Source organism: Podarcis melisellensis (genome assembly GCF_964234715.1).
Source record: "Podarcis melisellensis genome assembly, chromosome: 1".
Taxonomy (NCBI): domain Eukaryota; kingdom Metazoa; phylum Chordata; class Lepidosauria; order Squamata; family Lacertidae; genus Podarcis; species Podarcis melisellensis.
Window position 1 is genome coordinate 10,325,367 of NC_138528.1, and position 22,752 is coordinate 10,348,118.

The 22,752-nt window shown below is 44.3% G+C and overlaps 1 protein-coding gene across 7 annotated transcripts in view; it reads left to right on the forward strand.

The window, feature by feature from the left end:
* The window catches only part of SYNE2 (spectrin repeat containing nuclear envelope protein 2), a 240,313-nt gene that overhangs the window by 112,020 nt on the left and 105,541 nt on the right, over positions 1–22,752 (forward strand). For all 7 annotated transcript variants that reach the window (XM_081908040.1, XM_081908043.1, XM_081908039.1 and 4 more), the window contains exons 49-60: positions 765–983; positions 1,900–2,168; positions 4,374–4,542; positions 7,113–7,268; positions 9,506–9,646; positions 11,046–11,231; positions 11,947–12,084; positions 13,902–14,087; positions 14,481–14,606; positions 16,301–16,483; positions 18,492–18,623; positions 21,921–22,103. In XM_081908040.1, the coding sequence (XP_081764166.1) occupies positions 765–983; positions 1,900–2,168; positions 4,374–4,542; positions 7,113–7,268; positions 9,506–9,646; positions 11,046–11,231; positions 11,947–12,084; positions 13,902–14,087; positions 14,481–14,606; positions 16,301–16,483; positions 18,492–18,623; positions 21,921–22,103 (2,088 nt within the window). The remainder of the gene's footprint in view (positions 1–764; positions 984–1,899; positions 2,169–4,373; positions 4,543–7,112; positions 7,269–9,505; positions 9,647–11,045; positions 11,232–11,946; positions 12,085–13,901; positions 14,088–14,480; positions 14,607–16,300; positions 16,484–18,491; positions 18,624–21,920; positions 22,104–22,752) is intronic.

Genomic DNA, 22,752 nt, shown 5'->3' on the forward strand with positions numbered 1-22,752 from the left:
CTTCCCATTGGCTGCAGGAGCTTCCTGCAGCTGGTGGGCAGCCGGTCTGCATCGTGGAAGGCAGTCCCCGCTCTGCTCCGCGCTGGTTTAGCACGGTGTACGGGAGCCATCAGAGCGGGCGGCTGGGGTCCATGGGCTGGTAAAACGACCCCCATGGGCCGCTCGTGGCCCATGGGCCTTAGGTTGCCGACCCCTGGTCATAACCATGGTTTGTTTAGCCAGAGTCCAGTCTGTCTGTCTGACTGAACTGAACCCTACAAAGTAACCCAGCTTTGCTTCTTGGGAACAAAGCAAAATGTAGTTGTTGTTGACCTATGAACCAGGGTTTGCTTTAACTACAGTTCTGCTCTCTGTCCAAACCCAGCAGCTTTGCTTAACCATGGTTTGTTTGGTCACCCACCTATGATGCTCATCAAATTATTAGAGACACAAAGCATGGGCAGCTGGAAAACAAACCACGTTTGGAGAAATCAGCCACGTCTTATTTGCTCAACTGTGAGACTACTCATGGCTTGATGGACAAACCATGGTAAAAACAAACCATGGTTTAAAGTTATATATGGGCACAGGAATTTTATATTTTAGTTTATTGTGCTTGCTGTGTGTGTTTTTACTGTCTTTTTAGCTTTATGTGATAAGATTTTTTAAAAATTAGCTGCCCTGAGAGACCTACCATGGGATTTCAAATAGGAAAGATGTTAAAATAAACAAAAAGAAAATATTTCACCAAAACCAATTGTTTACGCCATTTTTTTCTTTTAAAGATGATGTCCTCCAGACTGGTTTCAATCGAAGAGGATCTAAGGATGTTGCGTCAGGACTCGGGACAACTGGTTTCGATGTGCAGCGAAAGCGATTGTGTGCTGATTGACACCGTTGTGACGACTTTGTGGCTAAAGTGGCTTTGTTTGCTCGACACTGCCAAAGAATGGGAGGGAAAGTGTGAAGAACAGAACCAGGAATGGAAATCCGTCAGTGAAGAAGTGAGTAATTGGGGGGGGGGGAGAGCATCTCAGCCAGGTGATTATTCCCGGTTTGATGCTCCACAGGCTATTTTAATTCAGGTTTATCTCAAATATGGGCTGTAGCTGAGTTGTAGAGCGTGTGCAGGAGGGAAGTTTGCAGAAGTACAAAAATAATAATAAGGGGGGGGCGGAACTGTTGGCTATTTGCAGTTTAGTTGCGCTGCAGAAAGCTTGCTGGGGAGACCACGCATTACAGGGAACTCAAAAATAACTTTAACAAGGTTTTAATAACAAAAACAAAACCTCCTTTTACATTAAATATATCAACAAGCATGACCCATCCACCAGGGTACTGAGAGAACTAGGGGCTCCTCTTTATATACTATACCCAATTGCTGACACAGCTTAATTAACACAACTTAGCAGCACCTGCTATACTGTTTCACAGTTGTAAAACTGGGTCTCGTTATTTGCTCTGGCCCTTAAAGACATACAAATCTTGTGGAACAATATGAACGTTCACATTTAAAGAGACCATTCAACAGGGACTTCCCTTAAAAAAACAGTTGATTGAGGACTGAGCATGCTCAGTGGCACAAAGCTGATTGGTTTTCGGGAGGGAAATGGAGGACTGATGAGGAGGGGGAATGGAACGGAGCAGCCGAAACGGAAGCCTTCCATGCTGCAACATTTTGTTGGCAGTCCCTCTTGTATAATGTAAATGTGTTTCCTGCACGCAGGGAAATTCTGTTAAGAGCAATAAATAATCATGTCTGTTTTACATTACGTATAAAATAAGTGTTATTAACTGGAGTCATTTATGCATGCTTGCTCAGAAATAAATCCCACTGTGTTACTTGCAAGTAAGTGTGCAAAGGATCGTAATCTTGTTTTCCTTCTCCCTCCCCTGGTGGCTATCTTCTTATTTCTTCAGATGGAACGAGAAAGCATCATTCTAGACAATCTTCAGGAAGAACTGCCCGAAAACCCAAAAGAAAAGGAGAAAGCCAGCAAAGAGGAGCTGGAAGAATTCCTGGAATGTACGAACATTTATGGAGAAAGTGTGAATGCTGAGAAGCGGTTGTTGCGCTTAATACTTCAGCGCATCAGGAGCATTCTCAGGGTCCCTGAATGTCCGTCTGCGGAGGGAGGAAGCCTTCCTGTTATGAATGAAATCCACACCATGCAGAATCGAACAAAAGAGTAAGTCTAAGTAAAGGTCAAGACGTACACATTTATGCTTGGCTTGGAAGAAGTGGACGGAGAAACGTTCTTCATTTCTCATGAGGCTTAAGACTCTGAATCCTCCACTGAAGCCAAATGTGGGAAGATCAGGACACACCTCCCCACAGTAAAGCATAACTGTAATTGTAAGCCATTGTGGTGTAGTGGTTAAGAGCAGTGGACTCGTAATCTGGTGAACTGGGTTCGATTCCCTGATCCTCCACATGCAGCTGCTGGGTGACCTTGGGCCAGTCACACTTCTTTGAAGTCTCTCAGCCTCACTCACCTCACAGAGTGTTTGTTGTGGGGGAGGAAGGGGAAAAGGAGATTCTTAGCCGTTTTGCGACTCCTTAAAAGGTAAAGGGTCCTTAGGGTAGTGATAAAGCGGGATATCAAATCCAAACTCTTTTCTTCTTCTTCTAAAGCAGGGAAAACTCGTGGCCTTCCAGGTGTTTTGGGACTCCAGCTCCCATCAGCCTCAGCCAGTATTGGTAAAGGATTATGGGAGTTGTAGTCCGGCAACATCTACAGAGCCACAGGTTCCTTGGGCCTAGTTTAAAAGTGATAAATCTAACCAATTAATTACTATATTTTTCGCTCCATAAGATGCACCTGACCATAAGACGCACCTAGTTTTTAGAGGGGGAATGCAAGAAAAAAAAATTCTTTAAAGGGAGCGCTGAGCAGAGCCTGTATGCATCCCAGGCTCTGCTCAGCGCTCCCTTTCACGAGCTGTGTGGAGCATGTGTGCGGCGCTTGCAGGCTTTTCCCTGAGGAGGGAGAAGGGCGGGTTGTCACTGACGGGTTGCCCTTCTCCCTCCTCGGGGAAAGCCCCCAAGAGCGCACACATGCTCTTTAAAGGGAGTGTGGCTCTTGCTGGCTTTTGCGGGAGGTGGGGGAAGGGGCAGAGCGCGGCTAAGCCAGAAGCTAGAACAGCGAGAGGGAGCGCAGCGATCCCTCTCGCTGTTCTGGCTTCTGGGATAGCTGTGCAGCCTGCATTTGCTCCATAAGATGCACACACATTTCCCCTTACTTTTTAGGAGGGAAAAAGTGAGTCTTATAGAGCGAAAAATACGGTACTCATTTCGTATTTATGTGCAGTAGCAGGTGGGTTGGGGCAGCATTGCTCTCCTGGCTTCCCCAAACTATGTCACTAAGAGTAAGGGTAAGGCCGCAGCGGGCTTGGCGTGGTGTGGACACAGTGGCAAGAGCATCAGATTGGCTCCTGCCGCCACAACCGCACCATGCTGAGCTCCCCCACTGGTTTGCCTCTCCCTGCCTCCCGATAAATGACAGCAATGCATGGCATGGGGAAGATGGGAGATGAAAAGAGCCCAACTCACACTGCCCCACCGCCCACTACTGATTGTGTGTGGCGATCCTTAAGCCCACAACCCCGAATTTACTTACTTGGGAGTAAGCCTCATTGAACTCAGTGGGACTTACTTCTAAGTAGACATCGTTTGGTACTAGTTTTATTTATAAAATAATATTTATTAACAGTTTAAAGATTACAAAAGAAAGAAAAAGAATTAAACAAAACAATACAATACAGAAACAAAAACACTACATAAACATTAACCTTAACAAAACAAAACAAAGACAATTAAAAACAAATCCAATAATTTCAATATCTTATCTTTCATTCACTTGTTTCAGCGACCTCTTCGCACCTCCCTTTTTTGTATTCCACTTCAGTTAACTGTTTCAGCAAATCCTTTCCATCTTCCTCAGTTTTCTGTCCTGTAATTTATCTTAACATATTCTAACCTTATTTTTCCCTTTAATCCATTAACAACCTATTTGTACTTAGTTCTTTGTAACACTTCTGCTAAAGCCATATAACTTCATTCCAGCATTTTTCTAACATTCATTGATTTTACAGTATTTCTGTAAATAATCTTTAAATTTTTTCCAATCTTCTTCCACCGACTCTTCTCCCTGGTCTCGGATTCTGTCAGTCATTTCCACCAGTTCCATATAGTCCATCAACTTCATCTGCCATTCTTCCCGGGTGGGTCGTTTGGTAGTAGTTTTAAAGAAGCTTGGCGGTTTTCAGTGAGTGGAAATGAAAGCTGTGCTTGAGTTTAGGGCCTTTAGAAACCAGGTAATGGGCTCATATTAGGAGCCTGCTAGAACTCCGATTCTAGCTTCCCTTAATATTACGACTCACAATTTTCTCAGGCTCTTCCAAAAGGCTCAAAAGCAAAAGGATGCTGTGCAGTCTGAAATTGAAGAGCGGGACAAGGTGAACGAGGAGATTGGCGCTTTGAAGGCTTCATTACGTGACACTGAATCTTTGCTCCAAGAAACAGACTTAGAACCACTTAATGAAAAGACAGCGAAACTTGAGGTTGGTAAAACATCCACTTTCATGCTTTGTGGTTGCAACACAACTACAGGGTGGGGTGATGATAATTATTCCAGACTCCCTCCCTGAGCCTTTAGTGTTGATTTTGAAATCAGCGAATGAGCCATTAATATTTCTATTTCGATATGTCAGAGATACAATTTTATTCCTGGGGATAGAACTGCTAATAAAGCATATGACATTGTATCAAGTAATAGCTATACCACACTTTCCGGAGGGTTTTCCCATCCCATTCCTTATAGCAAAAAATCTTTTTTTTTTTTTAAGTGGGTTTGTTGTAGAGGTGTGCTGTTTTAATTGTGAATTTGCCTGCAAAGTCTGGAAGCCCCCAAGTCACTCTTAACAATCTACACCAGTGGTTCTCAATTAGCTAATTACTGAGGACCCCCTATTTTTCCAAAGCCAAGCCACGGACCCCCTCATGGAACAAAATGTGGGGTAGTCCCTAATAAGCAAAGGATTTCAGGTATACTGAAAAACAGACTAGGGCTGAGTGAGATCTGGTTTGCAACATCGTGATATATCAGCAGCTAAACATTGTGATATTCTGATATACCACGATGTCTGAAATTGGAGATCAGGTGTGGGAATGAGGGAAGGAGCAATCACAGAGATCCAGTGGGTGGGGAGAGGAAGAGGAGTCACCTCCGTCACATGGTTTGAAGGGGAGGTGATGGGGGGGTGCATCAAGCTGCCATCAGTGGGGCAGCCAGCACCCATTGTGGCTGCTGCTGCTTTCCTGTTAACTGAGAAAAGCTGTTCCACCTCAGTGCCATGGTGCCTTGAAGTGAGGGCAATCAGCTGCCCTGTTCTCTGTTCATTGTGCAATACAGTCATACCTCAGGATAAATGTGCTCCAACTTAAGTATTTTCGGGTTGCGTTTCACGGCGACCCGGAAGTAACGGAGCGCGTTACTTTCGGGTTTCGCCGCATGCGCAAACGGTCAAAATGACATCACGCGCATGCGCGGAAGCAGCGAATCACGACACGCGGAGACGCGGGTTGCGTTCGCTTCAGAATCCAAACAGGGCTCCGGAACAGATCCCGTTCGCATCCTGAGGTACCACTGTACCAGCAGTGCCTCAAAATCGGCTGCCCTGCTTTCCTTGTTGCAAGGAGCAATATATTGCTATGTATTGCTAGGTCAAAATCGTTATTGCAGTGTGATTTCAAAACCGATTTTGGCCAGTATGTTGAAAAAACAAACAGTGCTAAAGCAGACCGTAAAATTTGTGATATTACCATGCAAAAATGACAAAAAATTAGTGGGGGGGGGGAGGCAAAGGATGGGGCTGCTGACCCCCTGGGTGCATTCTGTGGACCTGCAGGGGTCTCCAGACCCCTAATTGGGAACCACTGATCTATACCAAACATTCAAAGCAGTATCAAACCACTTTAAGCAGCTGTGGCTTCCCCACAAAGAATCCTGGGAACTGTAGTCTTTTAAGGCTTCTGAGGGTTGTTAAGAGAGCGCTATTCCCATCAGAGAACTACAGTTCCCAGGGTGGTTTAGCAACCCATCGCTTTTTCCCCGGAGAACTCTGGGAACTGTAGTTTTGTGATGGGAACAGGGATCTCCTAACTACTCTCAGCAAACGACAAACTACAGCCCCCATAATTCTTTGAGGGAAGCCACGACTCTTTAAAGTAATTTGATACTGCTTTAAATGTATAGCGGGAGTCTGGCCAAAGATAATAGATAGAAGCTGCCTCTTATGCAGGCATAACTAGAGAGGCACTTGCATAAATCAACATCAATGCCCCTGGCCACATAAAGGTTCACACACACACTGCAAGCCAGCCTCTTTCATAGAAATATTCAGAGTCATCTTTTTTTGTAGGTTGTTAGGTGAACAAATGCCCTTACTTTCCACTTTCCTACTCTTACTGCACAATACATTGATTCGAATCTCAAAGCCCAGTATTTAGGCGCCAGGAAAATGCCCTGGCCTTAGGAACAACGCTGGAAGTAAAACGTCCTAGAAATTTGGCTGAAAATTTGCTTCTTTTCAGTTGTTTCTGCCATGTAGATCAGATTAAATTTCTGGACCACAAATAGTAGACAACTGTCAAGTTCCTTTTAGCTCATGAAACTGATACTCTTCACGCAGAACTGGGACTGGCTGTTTTTCTCCGATCTTTTCGTTAGAATGGACACAAGAGTTAAATATACCAGCTCTGTTGCTTTTTGTTGCATTTTATTGTTGGTAGGACTTCATTTGGTAAATATGTGGGGAGTTTTTTAAGGGTTTTCTTCCCACAAGCAACAAAGCCAAGCTGCGAGGATTAATTGCAGATGTATTTTCTGTGCTCGATATATTATTTCATCTGCCAATATGCCTCGACAGGACAATGGAATGGTATCAGGTTTAATTTATTCTTGGGTGAATTGAAAAGCATCATCCGACTAAACAACGCGAGCATCTCTCAGGTTTAACCTGCTTGCCTGCCTAGTCAAAATGAGGCTTTGTACGGCACCCAAACTACCAGTCCGCTCGCTAACCACAGTGGGGTCTCCCCTGCCTAACAATTGCTTCCTTCTCCCTCTTAGGAAATCCAGAGAGCCATTGACAGTCAGAAGCAAATTCTCCAGGAGATAATGGATAAGTTACGTATCAAATACTCTGAAATGTATACGATAGTTCCCGTCGAGATTGAAACTCATTTGGAAGACTGCAAGCAAACTTTGCAAGAGCTAGAAGAAAAGGTAAAAGCCACATTTATTTATTTTGATGCTCAGAACAGTTTAAATTGGATTTCCGGCTTACTTGCATGCATTTTTTGCCTGACATTTGGAAAGACCTGGGTGGCTTATGGTCTGTGGTTAAGGCATTGTCCTGATCTATAACTGTGTAGCTTCAACAATAAGAGCATAGAATATAGGAATGGCATTGGAGGCCGACTTATATGAAGTCAGATTATTGCTCCATCTAGCTCAGTGTTGTTTACACGGACTGGCAGTGGCTTTCCAGGGATTTAGGCAGACGTCTCTTCCTGGAGAAGATAGGCATCAAACCGGGGACCTTCTACATACCAGATAGCCTACCAGTAGGCTATACCAGTGTTTCCCAAGCTTGGGCCTCCAGCTGTTTTTCAGACTACAATTCCCATCATCCCTGACCACCGGTCCTGCTAGCTAGGGATGATGGGAGTTGTAGTCCAAAAACAGCTGGAGGCCCAAGCTTGGGAAACACTGGGCTATACCACCTTTCAGTTTTCCCACATGTTTACAAACCCATTGGCTAATTTGTCAGGCAGATTCTAGGCAGCCTGCTTAGCTGCCTAGAATTGATGACAATTTAACTGGAGCTCAGGCTGTTCTTTAATCCCTAAAATGTGCATTGCATGTTTGGGTTTCAAAAAAAAAATGTGAATATGGATTATTAGTTGCCTTAAAAAGCTAATGCACCTGCGTTTTACTGCTTGGTAAAAAGATTAAGGACCGTGGAAAAGACCAATAATTTTAGTTGCATATGCATTCTATTTGCTGTTTAAAAATAAAATTTGCCAACTTCTTTTGATTTTGCATTTTTGCAATATAGTCCAGTAATTTGACCTTTCTAGTGAAGTTTAAGTAAAAGGGAGTCATGAAACAGAGTTTTATAAAATTATGCATGGTGTGAGGAAGTGGCAAGAATGATTTCTCCTTCTCCTGTAATACTTGGACCCAGTGGGGTCATCAAGTGAAAATAAACAGTATGAGATTCATGAAAGCAAAAGGGAGGCATTTCTTCGCACGATTCATAGGTAAACTATGGAATTGCTTGTACAAGAAATGGCAGTGGCAGCCACCAACTTTTTAAGGCTTTGAAAGGAGTGGCAAATTCATGGAGGAGCAGGCTGCTAATCACAATTAACATATCTGTTGTATATATCTATTGCTGAAAGCAGCAGCAACAGCGTCCTATTGCACTCTCATGTCCATCTTCCTGGCTTCCCAAGGGATGGGGGTGGCGCTGTGGTCTAAACAACTGAGCCTTTTGGGCTTGCCAGTTGGATTTAGTCCTGCTGGCCACTTGACCCGGAAAGCTATCTGTGGACAAATGCAGGCTCCCTCGGCCTGAAGCGAGATGAGCGCTGCACCCCATAGTTGCCCTTGACTGGACTTAACTGTCCAGGAGTCCTTTGCCTTTATCTTTTATCTTGCCAGGCTTCCCTTAGGAGGCTCTGGTTGGGAAACAGAATGCTGGACTTATATAGACTATTGTCCTAATCCAGCAGCCAGGTTCTCCTTACATTCCTAGAACCCTCAGCAGGATAATATGATTATGCATCTTCCCACCCAAACTCTATAAATTCATAAAATGGAGAGGTGGCAGTTTCGTTCCACATACAGATAGATGTAGGAAGCATAGAAAGAAAAGAGACGACACAGAGGTTGCTTGGGACATGGTTTGATGTATATAAGGTAAAGGGACCCCTGACCATTAGGTCCGGTTGTGGCCGACTCCGGGGTTGCGGCGCTCATCTCGCTTTACTGGCTGAGGGAGCCGGCATACAGCTTCCGGGCCATGTGGCCAGCATGGCTAAGCCACTTCTGGCGAACCAGAGCAGTGCACGGAAACACCATTTACCTTCCCACCAGAGCGGTACCTATTTATCTACTTGCACTTTGATGTGCTTTCGAACTGCTAGGTGGGCAGGAGCTGGGACCAAGCAATGGGAGCTCACCCCGTTGTGGGGATTCAAACCGCCGACCTTCTGATCGGCAAGTCCTAGGCTCTGTGATTTAACCCACAGTGCCACCCGCGTCCCTTGATGTATATAGGATTGTTTAAAAAGTTCCATTGGTGTTTTCCAGATTATTGTGATTTAAAGAAGGCAAGAAACCTCAACGTAATTTGAAAGGTCCTGTGTTAGTTTGGTCTTTGTGTTTCTCTTCTTCTCTCCCTTCCGTTGCAGGACTTTTCATTTTGTTTGCGTGTTGTTTTTAAACTGCTGTAGGTCACCACGGAATCCTTGAAGCTTTCCCCACACTACACGGCAGATAAAAAAATACAAGACATCAGCAAAGGCCTGCAAGCGGTTGAAAATATGCTGCAGCAGAAGAGCAAGAGCACTGCAAGAGCGAAAGAAATCCAGAAGGTATTAATGACTCAACAAGGGTGTTGCTTAAGTCTGTTTATTTAAGACATTTATATCCCACATTTACTCCACGGTGGCCTACAGGGCTCCTCTTTCCATTTTATTCTCACGACAACCCTGGAAGGTAGGTTAGGCTGACAGAGAGTGGCAAACCCAAGGTAACCCAGTGAACTTGATGGCTGAGTGAGGATCTGAACCCTGGTCTCCCAAGTCCTAGTCCAGGGGTCAGCAAACCTTTTCAGCAGGGGGCCAGTCCACTGTCCTTCAGACCTTGTGGGGGCCGGACTATATTTTGAAGGGGGGAAAAGAAAGAATTCCTATGCCCCACAAATAACCCAGAGATGCATTTTAAATAAAAGGACACATTCCACTCATGTAAAAACACGCTGATTCCCGGACCATCCACAGGCCGGATTTAGAAGGCGATTGGGCTGGATCCGGCCCCTGGGCCTTAGTTTGCCTACCCATGTCCTAGTCCAACACTCTAACTGTTACACCCCCCTGGCTCTGTCTGCTGGTTACCTCCTGTCCTTGTCTAATGCCTTCCCCAATCAGGTGCCCTCCAGATGATGTTAAGCTCAAAACCACATCAGTCCCAGCAAGCATGACTAGTGGTTAGGGGTGATGGGAGTTGTAGTCCAGCAACATCTGGGGAGCACCAGGTTGTAGAAGATGGCGTGATGTGTAGCAGACCTGCTCCTTCCCCTGGTCCACCCCTCCACAGTTGCATTGACCAGATTGGAATCCACTGCTTCCGTTTTCTACTAACAACAGGTTGTTTCATCCAACCATCGTGAGCTGTAAACTATGGTTTGTCTGAACTGGCCTGGATTGTAGACTGTGGCTTGATCTGGGGTTGTTCAGAAAACAACAGAGTTGAAGAAGTAACTATTGTTTGTCTCAGTTCGGGCGAAATGAGTAACTGTGGTTATCATTATCGATATTTATAAAATTTATATATGTTCATCCGAGGATCACAGGGCCGTGTACAGTATAACAACACAAAAATGCAAAAATGGATGCTTCCGAACACCTCCTTGTGGCCAAACTGGTGGAATGGGGAGAGCACTGTAGTAGTTTTGAATCTTTTGATTTTTAAAATAAATTGCACCCCAAAATTCTGCTTGTTTTCCAATGTGTTTTTAAAAAAATAATTTAAAAATAAATCTGGATGCTAATTATTTCTGTCTTCTAATAATTCCAAGACCACTTTGTCTCGTTCTTCAATTCTAACTGAGCTTCATGGTCTGTTACTGCCATCTTCGCAATAATCACCTATTGTTACTCCTGTTTACATTTGTCTCGTCCCTAACTGCTCTTGCAAGTGTCTCTAAACAGATCACAAACGGGAATAAAGCCCCTTCTGGTTAATGGATGTGCTGTTTTTTGCTACATGCAGAGAATCTGGGACATGCTGGACCTTTGGCATTACAAAATGAACGAACTGGATTCCGAGATTCAAGACCTCGTGGAGCAGGATCCTGGCCAGCAGGGTCAAGAGCTGATGGATCGTTGGATGATTCCGCTGCAACGATACCAGCAAGTCTCTCAGCGGGCCGAGCGCAGAACTGCAGACTTGAACAGGGTAAGAGATGGCTGGAGACAGGGGAAAGGCAGACCCGGCTAATCAAATGTCCAACGTGGACAGCTCAGTCGGTTAGGCAGGGGACAGCAAACGTTTTCAGCAGGGGGCCGGTCCACTGGCCCTCAGACCTTGTGGGGGGCTGGACTATATTTTGAAAAAAAATAACGAACGAATTCCTATGCCCCACAAATAACCCAGAGATGCATTTTAAATAAAAGGACACATTCTACTCATGTAAAAACATGCTGATTCCCGGACCGTCTGTGGGCCGGATTTAGAAGGAGATTGGGCCGGATCCGGCCCCCGGGCCTTAGTTTGCCCACCCATGGGTTAGAGCATGCTGCTGATAATGCCAAGGTTGAAAGTTTGATCCCTGTATGGTATAACAATGCAGAGCTGGAAACAGTTGACGGCACAAAGAAAGTTTCTGCAAAAGTAAAGTGGGAAAAACACATGTACCCAATGTTGCTAATGTTCCCCTTCGCTGTATCGAAATTTCCCCCATATTGTTAATACACCCTCCTTCCCCATGTCCCCCCAGCTCTCATATTCTAAACCAGGAATGGGAACCTATGGTCAAAAGGCTGTTTTCCGCATAGGTGTCACGAGCGGCTGCATCGCTTATTGAAATTGCTTTGCAGCAGCTTTTAGCAATCTCAGGGCTTCGTTTGTTCAGCCTAGTATAAAAATGATAATGCAGCGTTTTATGCTAAAGGCTACCAGCAAGATGGAAGAATGTGAAGAACTCCTGAAGAGCACCCAGGTTTGGCTTGAAAACACCAACCGTCTGCTCACAGAGGAAGCTAAAAGTGACTCTGCAAAAGCTTTGAACAAGCATGCTGATGCACTCCAGGTAAGTGGATAATCAACTTGGCTAAGATGAGAAGCCCAGATGGGAAAGTCTTGCATGGGGTGCAAGTTGGTTGTGAATTCAGTGCTGCTCACACTTGCAAGTTTTGTATAGCCTCCCTATGACATTGTCCAAATCAAAATGCCATCCCATATTCCCCCTCGCCATCATTTAATCTAGATTTACTGTTTCCACAGAAAATCTATCCAGGCACAAACAGTAAATCTGGATTAAGTCAGGGTGCAGTTGGGGAAAAAAGGATGGCATTTTGATAAGTACAATGTACAATGTTGTGGATGGGCAAAAAGGTACCGAGTGGTACCTCGGTTTAAGAACAGTCCGGTTTAAGAATGATTTGGTTTACAAACTCCGCAAAACCAGAAATAGTGTCTTGGTTTGAGAACTTTACCTTGATCTAAGAACGGAATCCGAATGGTGGCACTGGCGGCAGGAGGCCTCATTAGGGAAAGCGCGTCTCGGTTTAAGAAAGATTTTGACTTAAGAATGGACTTCCAGAATGGATCAAGTTCATAAACTGAGGTACCACTGTATAATGAGTTGGGGGTGGAATGTTTTAAAAGATATTTGTTAAAACCCCTGAAGCTTTTCTTTTAAGCATAACAGATGTAAATATACCCAGGGCTCATAAATCTCTTTATGTATGCTACTACAGCAACACAAAAGGTGTATGCTCAGAGCTAGAGGGAAGAAACAGCACCAACAAAGGAAGAATGGCAGACAAAGTTAATAGAATATATAGAAATGGCAAGACTGACAAATGGAATAAGAGATCAGGATAAAAAATTATTTGAGGAAGTTTGGAAATGTTTTATGGAATATTTAGAGACATAGTGTAAACATATTAGGAAGTTATCACTAATAGAATAAATTCGGCAGTAAGAAAAAATATTGAGATATGAAGATGAGGATATATATATATATATATACACACACACACACACACACATATATATATACACACACACACACACATATATATACACACATATATATACATATACATATACATACATTATATATACACACACACACACACACACATATATATATATATATGAGAAATTAGAAAATGCAGTGGAAAAGAAAGTCATAAAATGCACTATGGGGGGAAGGGAGTCGATATCAACCTGTGTGTTTCTTTTATTCGAAATGTTGTTTGAAGTGTAAAATAAAATTAAAAAAAAGAGAGAAGTACAGTGTTGTGCGGACTGTTCACACAATTTGCATCCACGGAGCGACACCAAGTCCAGAATAAATTGCTGTGAGGAATTGTCCTCACCCTTAAAATATATGCCTCATACTCATGTTTGATCTGAAAACGCACAGGGTGGGGCTGATTTTCGTAGGAGGCCATTCCTGGGGAGAGAAGGCTTAACGCACCATGGTCCTCATTAAAACTGGGGTCTTCCTGCACTCCGTATTTTAATCTTATTGCCAATTCATTAATGCCCATTGATGCTGCACACATCTGCAGGATTCAGGTATTATGAGGTTACAGTCATACCTTGAGTTACAGACGCTTCAGGTAGCATTTTTTGGGGTTATGGACCACCGAAACCTGGAAGTACCGGAATGGGTTACTTCTGGCTAAATCGTGCTTTGCGCATGCACCAAATTGCAATGTGCGCAGATGCGCCGCTGTGGGTTGCAAACATGCATCCCACACGGATCACGTTCGCAACCTGAGTGTCCACTGTATTTTTCTTGAACATTAAAGTGCATTTCCATGTATGTTAATCTTTCTTCCCCCTCCTCCTTTTTTGGGTCAAAACTTTCTTGTCTCCCCCTCCCCTTCCTAGATGGCATTTGAAGATTCGGAGCAAAAGCAAAGCATTCTCAGTGCAATTTATCCGGAGCTGGAGGAGTTCTCCTCTTTAATTGAAACTGGCTGCACGGTGCAGAGGCTGGACAAAGTAAACGAGCAAGTTAAAGCCTTGCAACAGAAGATACTGGAGATTCTTCCCCACATCCAGCACTTGGCCGATGTAAGTGGGGGCCTCTCTTGAGAGAGAGTGGATTCTCTTTGGTTTTTGCAGGATATAGATGTACTTGGTGACAATGCATTAGTTATTTTCTTGAAGCACTATTACTCCTCTTCCATCTTTCCCTTTCCTTCCTTTTTCCTTTTAACAAACGTGGCCGTTGGGTTCTTCGGTATGTTTGTGCCTTTTGCAAGAGAACCAGGTTTGTTGAATCAAGACTGTAGTGCATTATTCGATGAAGGCTGTACTAGGAAAACAGGTGTCACCTGGAATGATGCTCATGGGATGTGCACCTTTTTAAAGATGGATAAAAGAGACCTTTCGGAACCTGCACTTGCAAGGGTTCTGTTTGGCTTTTAATCCCACAAATGATGTGAATGTTTCTCAAAAATGTAGGAGGTGGAAGCTATTGAATCTGAAGTGAAAAAAATGGAGAAGGATGTGGACAAAATTAAGACTATCTTGTCCCCTTCAGAAGACACACTCGATCTTTCTCCTAAGGAGCATCTTAAACATGGCCAGGTGAGTTAGCTCATAAAAGTGGCTGTTAATTAATATGTTAATTAATTAATTAAAATGTTAAGCTGCTTTCTGTATATCAGCTTAGATTATCTGCATATCCAGTGCCTCCTTTTTCTGAAATCAGCTCACCTGGGTGAGTGGCAGTGGTTCTTTCCAATCACATGGTTACCTGCTCCTTCAGATCAGAAATAAAGGTAAAAGGTAAAGGGACATTTATATCCCACATTTACTCCACGGTGGCCTACAGGGCTCCTCTTCCCTTTTTTATCCTCACAACAACCCTGGGAGGTGGTTTAGGCTGACAGAGAGTGGCAAACCCAAGGTAACCCAGTGAACTTGATGGCTGAGTGAGGATCTGAACCCTGGTCTCCCAAGTCCTAGTCCAGGGGTCAGCAAACCTTTTCAGCAGGGGGCCGGTCCACCGTCCTTTAGACCTTGTGGGGGCCGGACTATATTTTGAAGGGGGGAAAAAGAACGAATTCCTATGCCCCACAAATAACCTCATTTGGCCCACAAGGCCATTTGCCCCAGACCATGCCCAGCTACTGCACACCTGGCATCGTAAGTGATGTCATATGTGGAGCAGGTAAGAACACAGCTGCAAAGGAGCCATCAGAGCTGAAATGGTGCTCTTGGTCGTTCCTTTGCAAGTGGGGCTCACTGACGGCACCCATCAGCGGATTGGCACTGACACTGAGCCTCTCGGGGATTGGCTGCACTAAGGGGTTTCCTATTGGGAAATCCTTAAGGGCTTGTGTAATGGTTCTAGGGGCTGCTCGTGCATAAGTTGTCGCCACTCCTGGCTAGGCTACCTGGGTGAACCCTTTCTGTCTGGACAGCCTCTCACCCGTGGCTGTCTCAATCGCTGGCAGAATCCGTCAGTGGGCGTTTCTTGAACTTCTTCCAGCAAAGAAGTTCTTTGACGCCAAGTCTCCTCCTACTCTCCCTGTGCGGAAGTCTTCTGCGCAGGGAGGGTGTGGGTAGCGGAGTACCCGTGCTCTCCCCGCTGGTCTCCAGCGAGGAGTCCTGGAGCCTCCTCTCCGATTCCCCCATCTGCCCCCCTTCTCCACTGGTGTTACGCTGATTTCCTTCCCCAGCAGATGGGCTGTCTCTCTCCCTACTGGGACCCTCTCCGGCATCCCTCTGGAGCCTTCCCTCCGACTCTGGCTCCGATGGCAGTTCCCTGACAGCTTGCTTTCCACGCTGAAAGCCAACCCCTCTGAAGGCATGCATTCCTTGCCAACCAACAATTCACCTTCAGAGGGGCTCAGTTCAAGCTCTGCTTTGTCCATGTTTTCCTCTACAGACAGCTTTGCCGCTTTTGATTAGCTGAAGTCGTCGCCTGATGCCATAATGCTGCCAGGTGATTGAGAGGTGGGCAATTGACCAGGATCCAACCCATTGACTGGAAAATGTTCCTGACCCCTGCTTCAGAAGCAGCTGGGTTCAGTCCCTGCCATTTCCAGTTATAGAGAGATGCTAAGGAAATGCCTCGTGCACAGTTCCTCCCATGTATTTTGAAAACTCAAGTTAACCCTCTTTTTAAAAAAATTAGTATGTGTTCCTCTTTAATAATATTTTCCGAGATCATGTCTGTGAAATGTTCTGATCAACCTGAGCATTATTTTATACTTCCTCCCCCAACCCATTCAAACTTCATCCAGTTGCACTGATCCTGCACCTTACCTTTTCAGGTTATAATGGCCCATATCAGCCCCATGCAGAAGGCAATTGCTGAAATCCAGTCCTATAAAGAGAGTCTGAGGTTACCAGGCATGAGGCTGCAACCCCTCTCTGTGTTCCAAAGAACAAAGCAACTTTTGAAAGAGCTGAAGACCTTAGAAAGAATTACCAAGGAGCAAAACGCACTGCTTGAGGTAAAAGCAAATACGACGTAGGTGCTGGAGTGACAGAAAACATCCTGCCATGTTAAGTAATTTTAATGATGCTGATGATGATAATTATTATTTATTTATTTATTTATTTATTTATTTATTTATTTATACCACGCCCACCTGGGCGGCTTCCAACAAAATATTAAAATACAGTAATGCATCAAACAATAAAAGCTTCCCTAAACAGGGCTGCCTTCAGATGTCTTCTAAAAGCCTGGTAGTTCTTGTTCCCTTTGACATCTTTGTGACTGGACAAGAATGTGACAAAAAAAAAAAATTTCTTCCAGTAGCACCTTAAAGACCAACTAAGTCAGTTCTTGGTATGAGCTTTCGTGTGCATGCACACTTCTTCACACCTGAAGAAGTGTGCATGCACACGAAAGCTCATACCAAGAACTGACTTAGTTGGTCTTTAAGGTGCTACTGGAAGAAAATTTTTTTTTTGTTTTGACTATGGCAGACCAACACGGCTACCTATCTGTAACAAGAATGTGACAGTCGGTGAACAAAGCACCTGTCTGGCTGGTCTTCTGCATCTGCTTTCGCTGATATTTAACCCAAGGCACAAAACTTTGGAAATGCCTGGATTTTTAAAAGTTAACTTCACAGTTGTGCATCGTGTGCATTTCAGTTTCCACAATTGTCTTAAAAATGCATCGTGTTTCCCCATTCAGAAACACCTCTCCTAAGCAGTACAATTCAGATATGAATCATGGCTGCACATCACACATTCTGCATCACAGATCCACATCTGGACAGTCTACTTGCTTCTGTGGCTGCTTTCTTTATTGCTTCCACAATGATTTCCCTCTGCCTGTTTTGAATACTTCATCTGTAGTACCATCAATATTAGGGCTACCATACGTCCTGATTTCCCCGGACATTACAGGGATTTCAAAGGTGGAATTTCTGAAAGGGGGCACTTTGTTCTGGATCTTAGAGAAGTTTTTGTAAAAGAACCACTTTGGGGTCTTCCTAAAAAAATGCTCAACAACTGTTTTGGGGTGTCCTGGTTTTTACTTTCTGAAAAATTTCAGCCCTGTATTCCCTAATGCAGTTACAGATAACTAACTTAGTTGGTCTTTAAGGTGCTACTGGAAGGAATTTTTTTGTTTTCCCTAATGCAGCGAATGAAATATTGTCCTTCGTAATTCTTTTTTAAATTTTTTAAAACTTTTATTGATAAATGCAATACTTAACAAGCACAAACCAGAACACTAAACAAACTTCTTATACATAGATACATACACCTCTCAGCTTAGATTACAAAAACAGAAAACAAACATACAAACTAAACATACAGACATAAATTTTGACTTCCCTCCACCTATATGTGTTATCAATATTATTTTTGACTATCTCATCTTATACCCATTTCTTTTTAATTTTTTACTCTATAAGTTTCATTCATTGCATATTGATATATTAATACCAGAACAATGTTTTTTGATGTATTCCTTCATGCAAGTCCACTCCTCTATCAGTTTTTGGTCTGATTGGCGTCTTACCACTGCTGTAAGTCTTGCTGATTCTATATATTCACAGAATCTTATTTGCCATTCTCTTATTGAGGGAGTTTTTTTTCCTCCCTTCCAATTTTTTGCTATAATCATTCTGGCTGCAGCGGTTGCATATAAGAAAACTTTTTTCCTAGCGCCAGGAATGTCAGTCGATATAATTCCCAAGAGGTACACCTCTGGTTTTTCCCGTAATTCTATGAGCGAATGCAATTGCCTCTGCAGACGCTTAACTGTGAAGTGCTTCCATCACTCAGCGTAGACAATCTTTGGGCTGAATGGTGGCCTGCCCTGTTACAAAGCAACTCCACCCCTTTTCTCTGTTTTACTTTCCTTAATGTGTTGACTCGTCCTTTGTGAGCTGGACATGGGTGCAGTCTGTGCAGTGTGGGTGTTCGATGGTTTATTAGGTTACAGGGCCATGTGTTCCACCGCCCACTTCGAAACAGCTAATAGTAATTACTGTTTTACAGCCCATTGTGAAAGAGCTGGAAGAGAGCGATCAAGAAATAGACTCTCTGAAGCAGTTCCAGTTCACAAGGAGTGGCTTGGATGAATTGGCTACAGAAATCCCACGGCCTGCTCAGGCTGCCTCCTACCCAGAGGTGAGGTTTGCATTCCCCCTTCCTCCATCTGTGCTGGATGCCTGCTGTGCTCTGAACCTAACTGCAGTATCTAAAATTCCCATCAGCCTCAGTCAGCATGGTTGTTTCCAGGGATGATGGGAGTTGTAGTCCCAATGATAACAGTTTGCCTACCCTTTCATCATTCCTCCTCTGGTGTGTTCCAGTGTGTTCACTGGCTCTTTCCAGAGTCCTTCCCTCCCCGCTTCTCCATCTGCCACGTAAATTAACTGGAACCACCCAGAGTGCTAATTGTTTTTACATTTCTCCAGCCTGCCAGAAGCTAATTGCATTTCAGACTCAAAACTGTAAACAATGGGAAGGGGCGGTTCCAGAAAGAGGTGAAAATTTCCTAATTGGAAATTTTCCAACTGGAGGAGTCAGCTGCAGAAAAGATGATGCAGAGATAAATAGAAAACATGGCCGAATTGTATACTCTTTTCTTTTCTTTTTTAAAAAAGCAGACAAATGAAACAGCCGTTCTCTTTTGAAGCTTAGGAGACTGGAATAGATTTTGGATCCCAAACTTATTAGCAGCTGCTAAAATAACAACATGTGTGTGCGTTGAAACAGTGTTAAACTGAAATCTTGTTAAGGCTACATTGGAAAAGGACGAAACAGTTTCATTGAAAATGGTCTTAAGGTTATAATGTAGCCTTATGAGGCTTTGCCCTCGGGTGGGAAAAAATATTGCGCCCAGGAAAGGGAAAATGGGAGTCAACAGACACTCAAGGATTAGTTTCGGAGAAAAAGCTTTATTTCTACCAGCCATGAACTGGTAGAAGGAGCAAGTGTGATAGATTCACAAACAAGCACAGGTTCACAGTCATTTGCACAGAGCATATATTCCCCTTCCAGTTCCCTCTCCTTTCTCCTCCTCCTCCGAAGTCCTGCCCTATGTTGTGTTCCCCTGAGCATGAACAGAAAGCTCCTATCTTTGGGACTATTGTGGACTCTTGGCACCCTTCCCAGGAAAGGGGAATGAGAGCGGCTCAGCATGTCCAAAGATGTTGCAACTGAATGAGATAAAAGTCAGTTCTCAGGCTTGAGTATTCTTGGCAATGACAGAGCCTATTTATTAGCCTTTTGAAGCCTTCTTGTACTGATGAAAGAATAACATTTTTCCTATGCATCTTGTGAAAAAAGCAGAGAAGAGCAGAGAAAAGCTGTTTTGGATTTTTTAGAAGACAAAAGGAATTTTAGACAGTTTTGAGGCCTGGTTGGGGTGTGTGACTTCGGGCCTAGGTGGGGTCACCTGTCCTCACCTCCTTCAATAATACTAGTTAAAAATATGAGAAAGCAGTTTCCTCAGACTTGGACTTAGTTTAGTACAGCCATACCTTGGGTTGAATGTGCTTCAAGCTGAGCGCTTTCAGATTGCGCTCCGCGGCAACCCAGAAGTAACGGAGCGCATTAGTTCCAGGTTTCGCCGCTCACGCATGCGCAGACGCTCAAAATGACGTCACGCGCATGCGCGGAAGCTGCAAAACGTGACCCGCGCACGTGCAGACGCACAGTCGCATCTTACGTTCCATTCAGGATGCAAACAGGGCTCCGGAACGGATCCCGTTCGCATCCCAAGGTACCACTGTATTCTGGTACACATTGTATAGCATATACTAATATTAATATACCCATTCTCAGAATGTGGATCCTAATGTAGCCATAATGTCACCACACACAGAGAAAGAGAAGCAACAAACAGGCTTAGGGAGAAATCAGAAGTTCTCAGAAACACAACACATTTTTAGGGAGGTAACAAGGGTCCAGAATGATGATTGACAGAGTTGAGGGAGGGAGCTAAAATTGAGTATGTAAGGGAGAAACAGAATGGAATGGTCAGAAAGAGATTTTGGGTTGGTGGGAGGAGCACTCCATGCTTCAGCTTTTTGTTGCAGATCCCAGAATTTTTAAAATTCTGATTCAGACAAAAAACAAACAGAACAGTTTTACAATTTAGTTTCTTCACATGTATGGATATTACATTAGCAAGCATTGGGCCCGCTGCACTCTGAGCTCAACACAGCGGGATCCCATTCTGTAAGGGCACAGCAGCAGGGGAAGTGCTGGTCAGGTGGGGAATGGCCTGTGCCCAAAGCCCTCCTGCCCATGCAGTGCCAGCTTTAATAAGCCTGTAGTAGCCATTTGGAATAATATCAGGTGGTGGGGTGGCACACTCTTCTTTCTCCTGTGAGCAGCCGAAGGGGAGCTGTTAAGGAAGAAATGGGGGACTCAAATGGATCAGCTGGATAGAGGGGAACACGAGAGTATACTATATAGGTGGATGAATGAATGAATTTATTAATACAGTCACAGACCAGCGTCAACACACACAATATCACAGATCATAAAAAATATCAGAAATACAAGGGACAATATGAATATAACAAGGCTTTAAATATAAATTAATTGTTAGTGTGTCCCCTTGTAATTAACATTTAGGGGTTTGAACATTATGGGATACCACTTGCTTCCTGCGATTGATTGCAGACGCACAGAATTTAGCTACATTTAGGTGGAAAAGCAAGGAAATGACTAGGCCATGCAACCATGCTAACACCTTTCGGCTCTCCAAATTACAGCAGTGTCACATTTCGCACCTACTGCAATGTATATACTAGTCTAAAGCCCTAATTAAATTGCATAATTGCCTGGTGGTTAGGATGATTCCTTCCTACATACAAATAATCTGTTCGGTGAAGACACAGGAACAGAGAAGCAGAGACAGGGAAGGATGCCCTGCTTGCATTTTCTTGGGGTGTTTTCCGGCTTTTTGTGTAAAAACTACACAGACCTCTTAATTCCTGGTTTTGTGCCACTTGGAATAGGAGGGAAATGTTGTTGTTGTTGTTTTAAAAAAAAACCTTCTGGACTTTCAGGAAGTGCTAGTGTATTATAGTTGACCTATCTAGATTAGTGACTGAGCCTGTCAAAGGAAGAACTCCTGAGCATTCACCCTCCAGGAATTCTGCTCCCACAAATCTCACATGTCCATTTGCCACCCAGAGTGGTGCTCTTTACTGAAGCTCCACATTGCCTGGCAAGCCATGGCCGGTCGAAGACACATCCAGAAGGCTCTTGTTTTCATGCTGAGGCCTTTGCTCTGGTTTTCAGCAGCAATGGGGCGCTACTTCCGTGTAAGACAGAGAGCCAGTGGGAACCGCGGAGATCAGGCTCCAGTAAGATGCTATAAACCATTTGCTGTTTCCTTCTGTTTTTGCGCTTCCCCTCCCTGCCCTCATGAAAAAAAAGTCACATCTGAGCATCGTTGTTCCTTAGGGCGAGGAGATGGAAGACATAAAGCAGCGGATCTCCCTCCTTTGCCAGAGGAAGGAGGACATTCTCACAAGGATGAAGAATTCCTTGGTGGAGCTACACCAGAGGCCAGAGCAGCCTGAACTAGAGGAGGATATTTTGGAATCCCCAGATCCGGAAGAACATGGAGCTGGTGCTGATTGGCAGGTAAGTGGATACCGAGCCAGTGTGGTGTGGTGGTTAAGAGCGGTAGACTTGTAATCTGGGGAACCGGGTTCGCGTCCCTGCTCCTCCACATGAGCTGCTGGGTGACCTTGGGCCAGTCACACTTCTCTGAAGTCTCTCAGCCTCACTCACCTCACAGAGTGTTCGTTGTGGGGGAGGAAGGGAAAGGAGATTGTTAGACGCTTTGAGACTCCTTAGGGTAGTGATAAAGCGGGGTATCAAATAAATCCAAACTACTCTTCTTCTTCAAGCGGTTTTGTAGGAGTATGTTCAGAGAAATGAGGAAGCCTCTAGATACTGGTTATTTTAGGCCGGATCCGCTTCTTACCAGAGTTTCAGGTCCATTTGCCACACAAAATGGCGTCTTTTTGTTGTGTATATCCCCAGCTCCCCCGTTGCTTGTATTAAGGGTCATTAGTTTGTACGTTTCTCCTCCCTCAGCTCCACGTCATTAGATGGAAGATGTTGGGGAAGTGTATGATGCAGGGAACTGGGGAAGAACCAAACATAAGCATGGAGATAGATCTGGTGGTAAGGATGTAGGAAGGCTGCTGGATCTGGCCAGTGGTCCATCCAGTCCACCATCTTGTTCTCAAATTAGTCCACCAGGTGTCTCTTCTGGGAAGCCTGT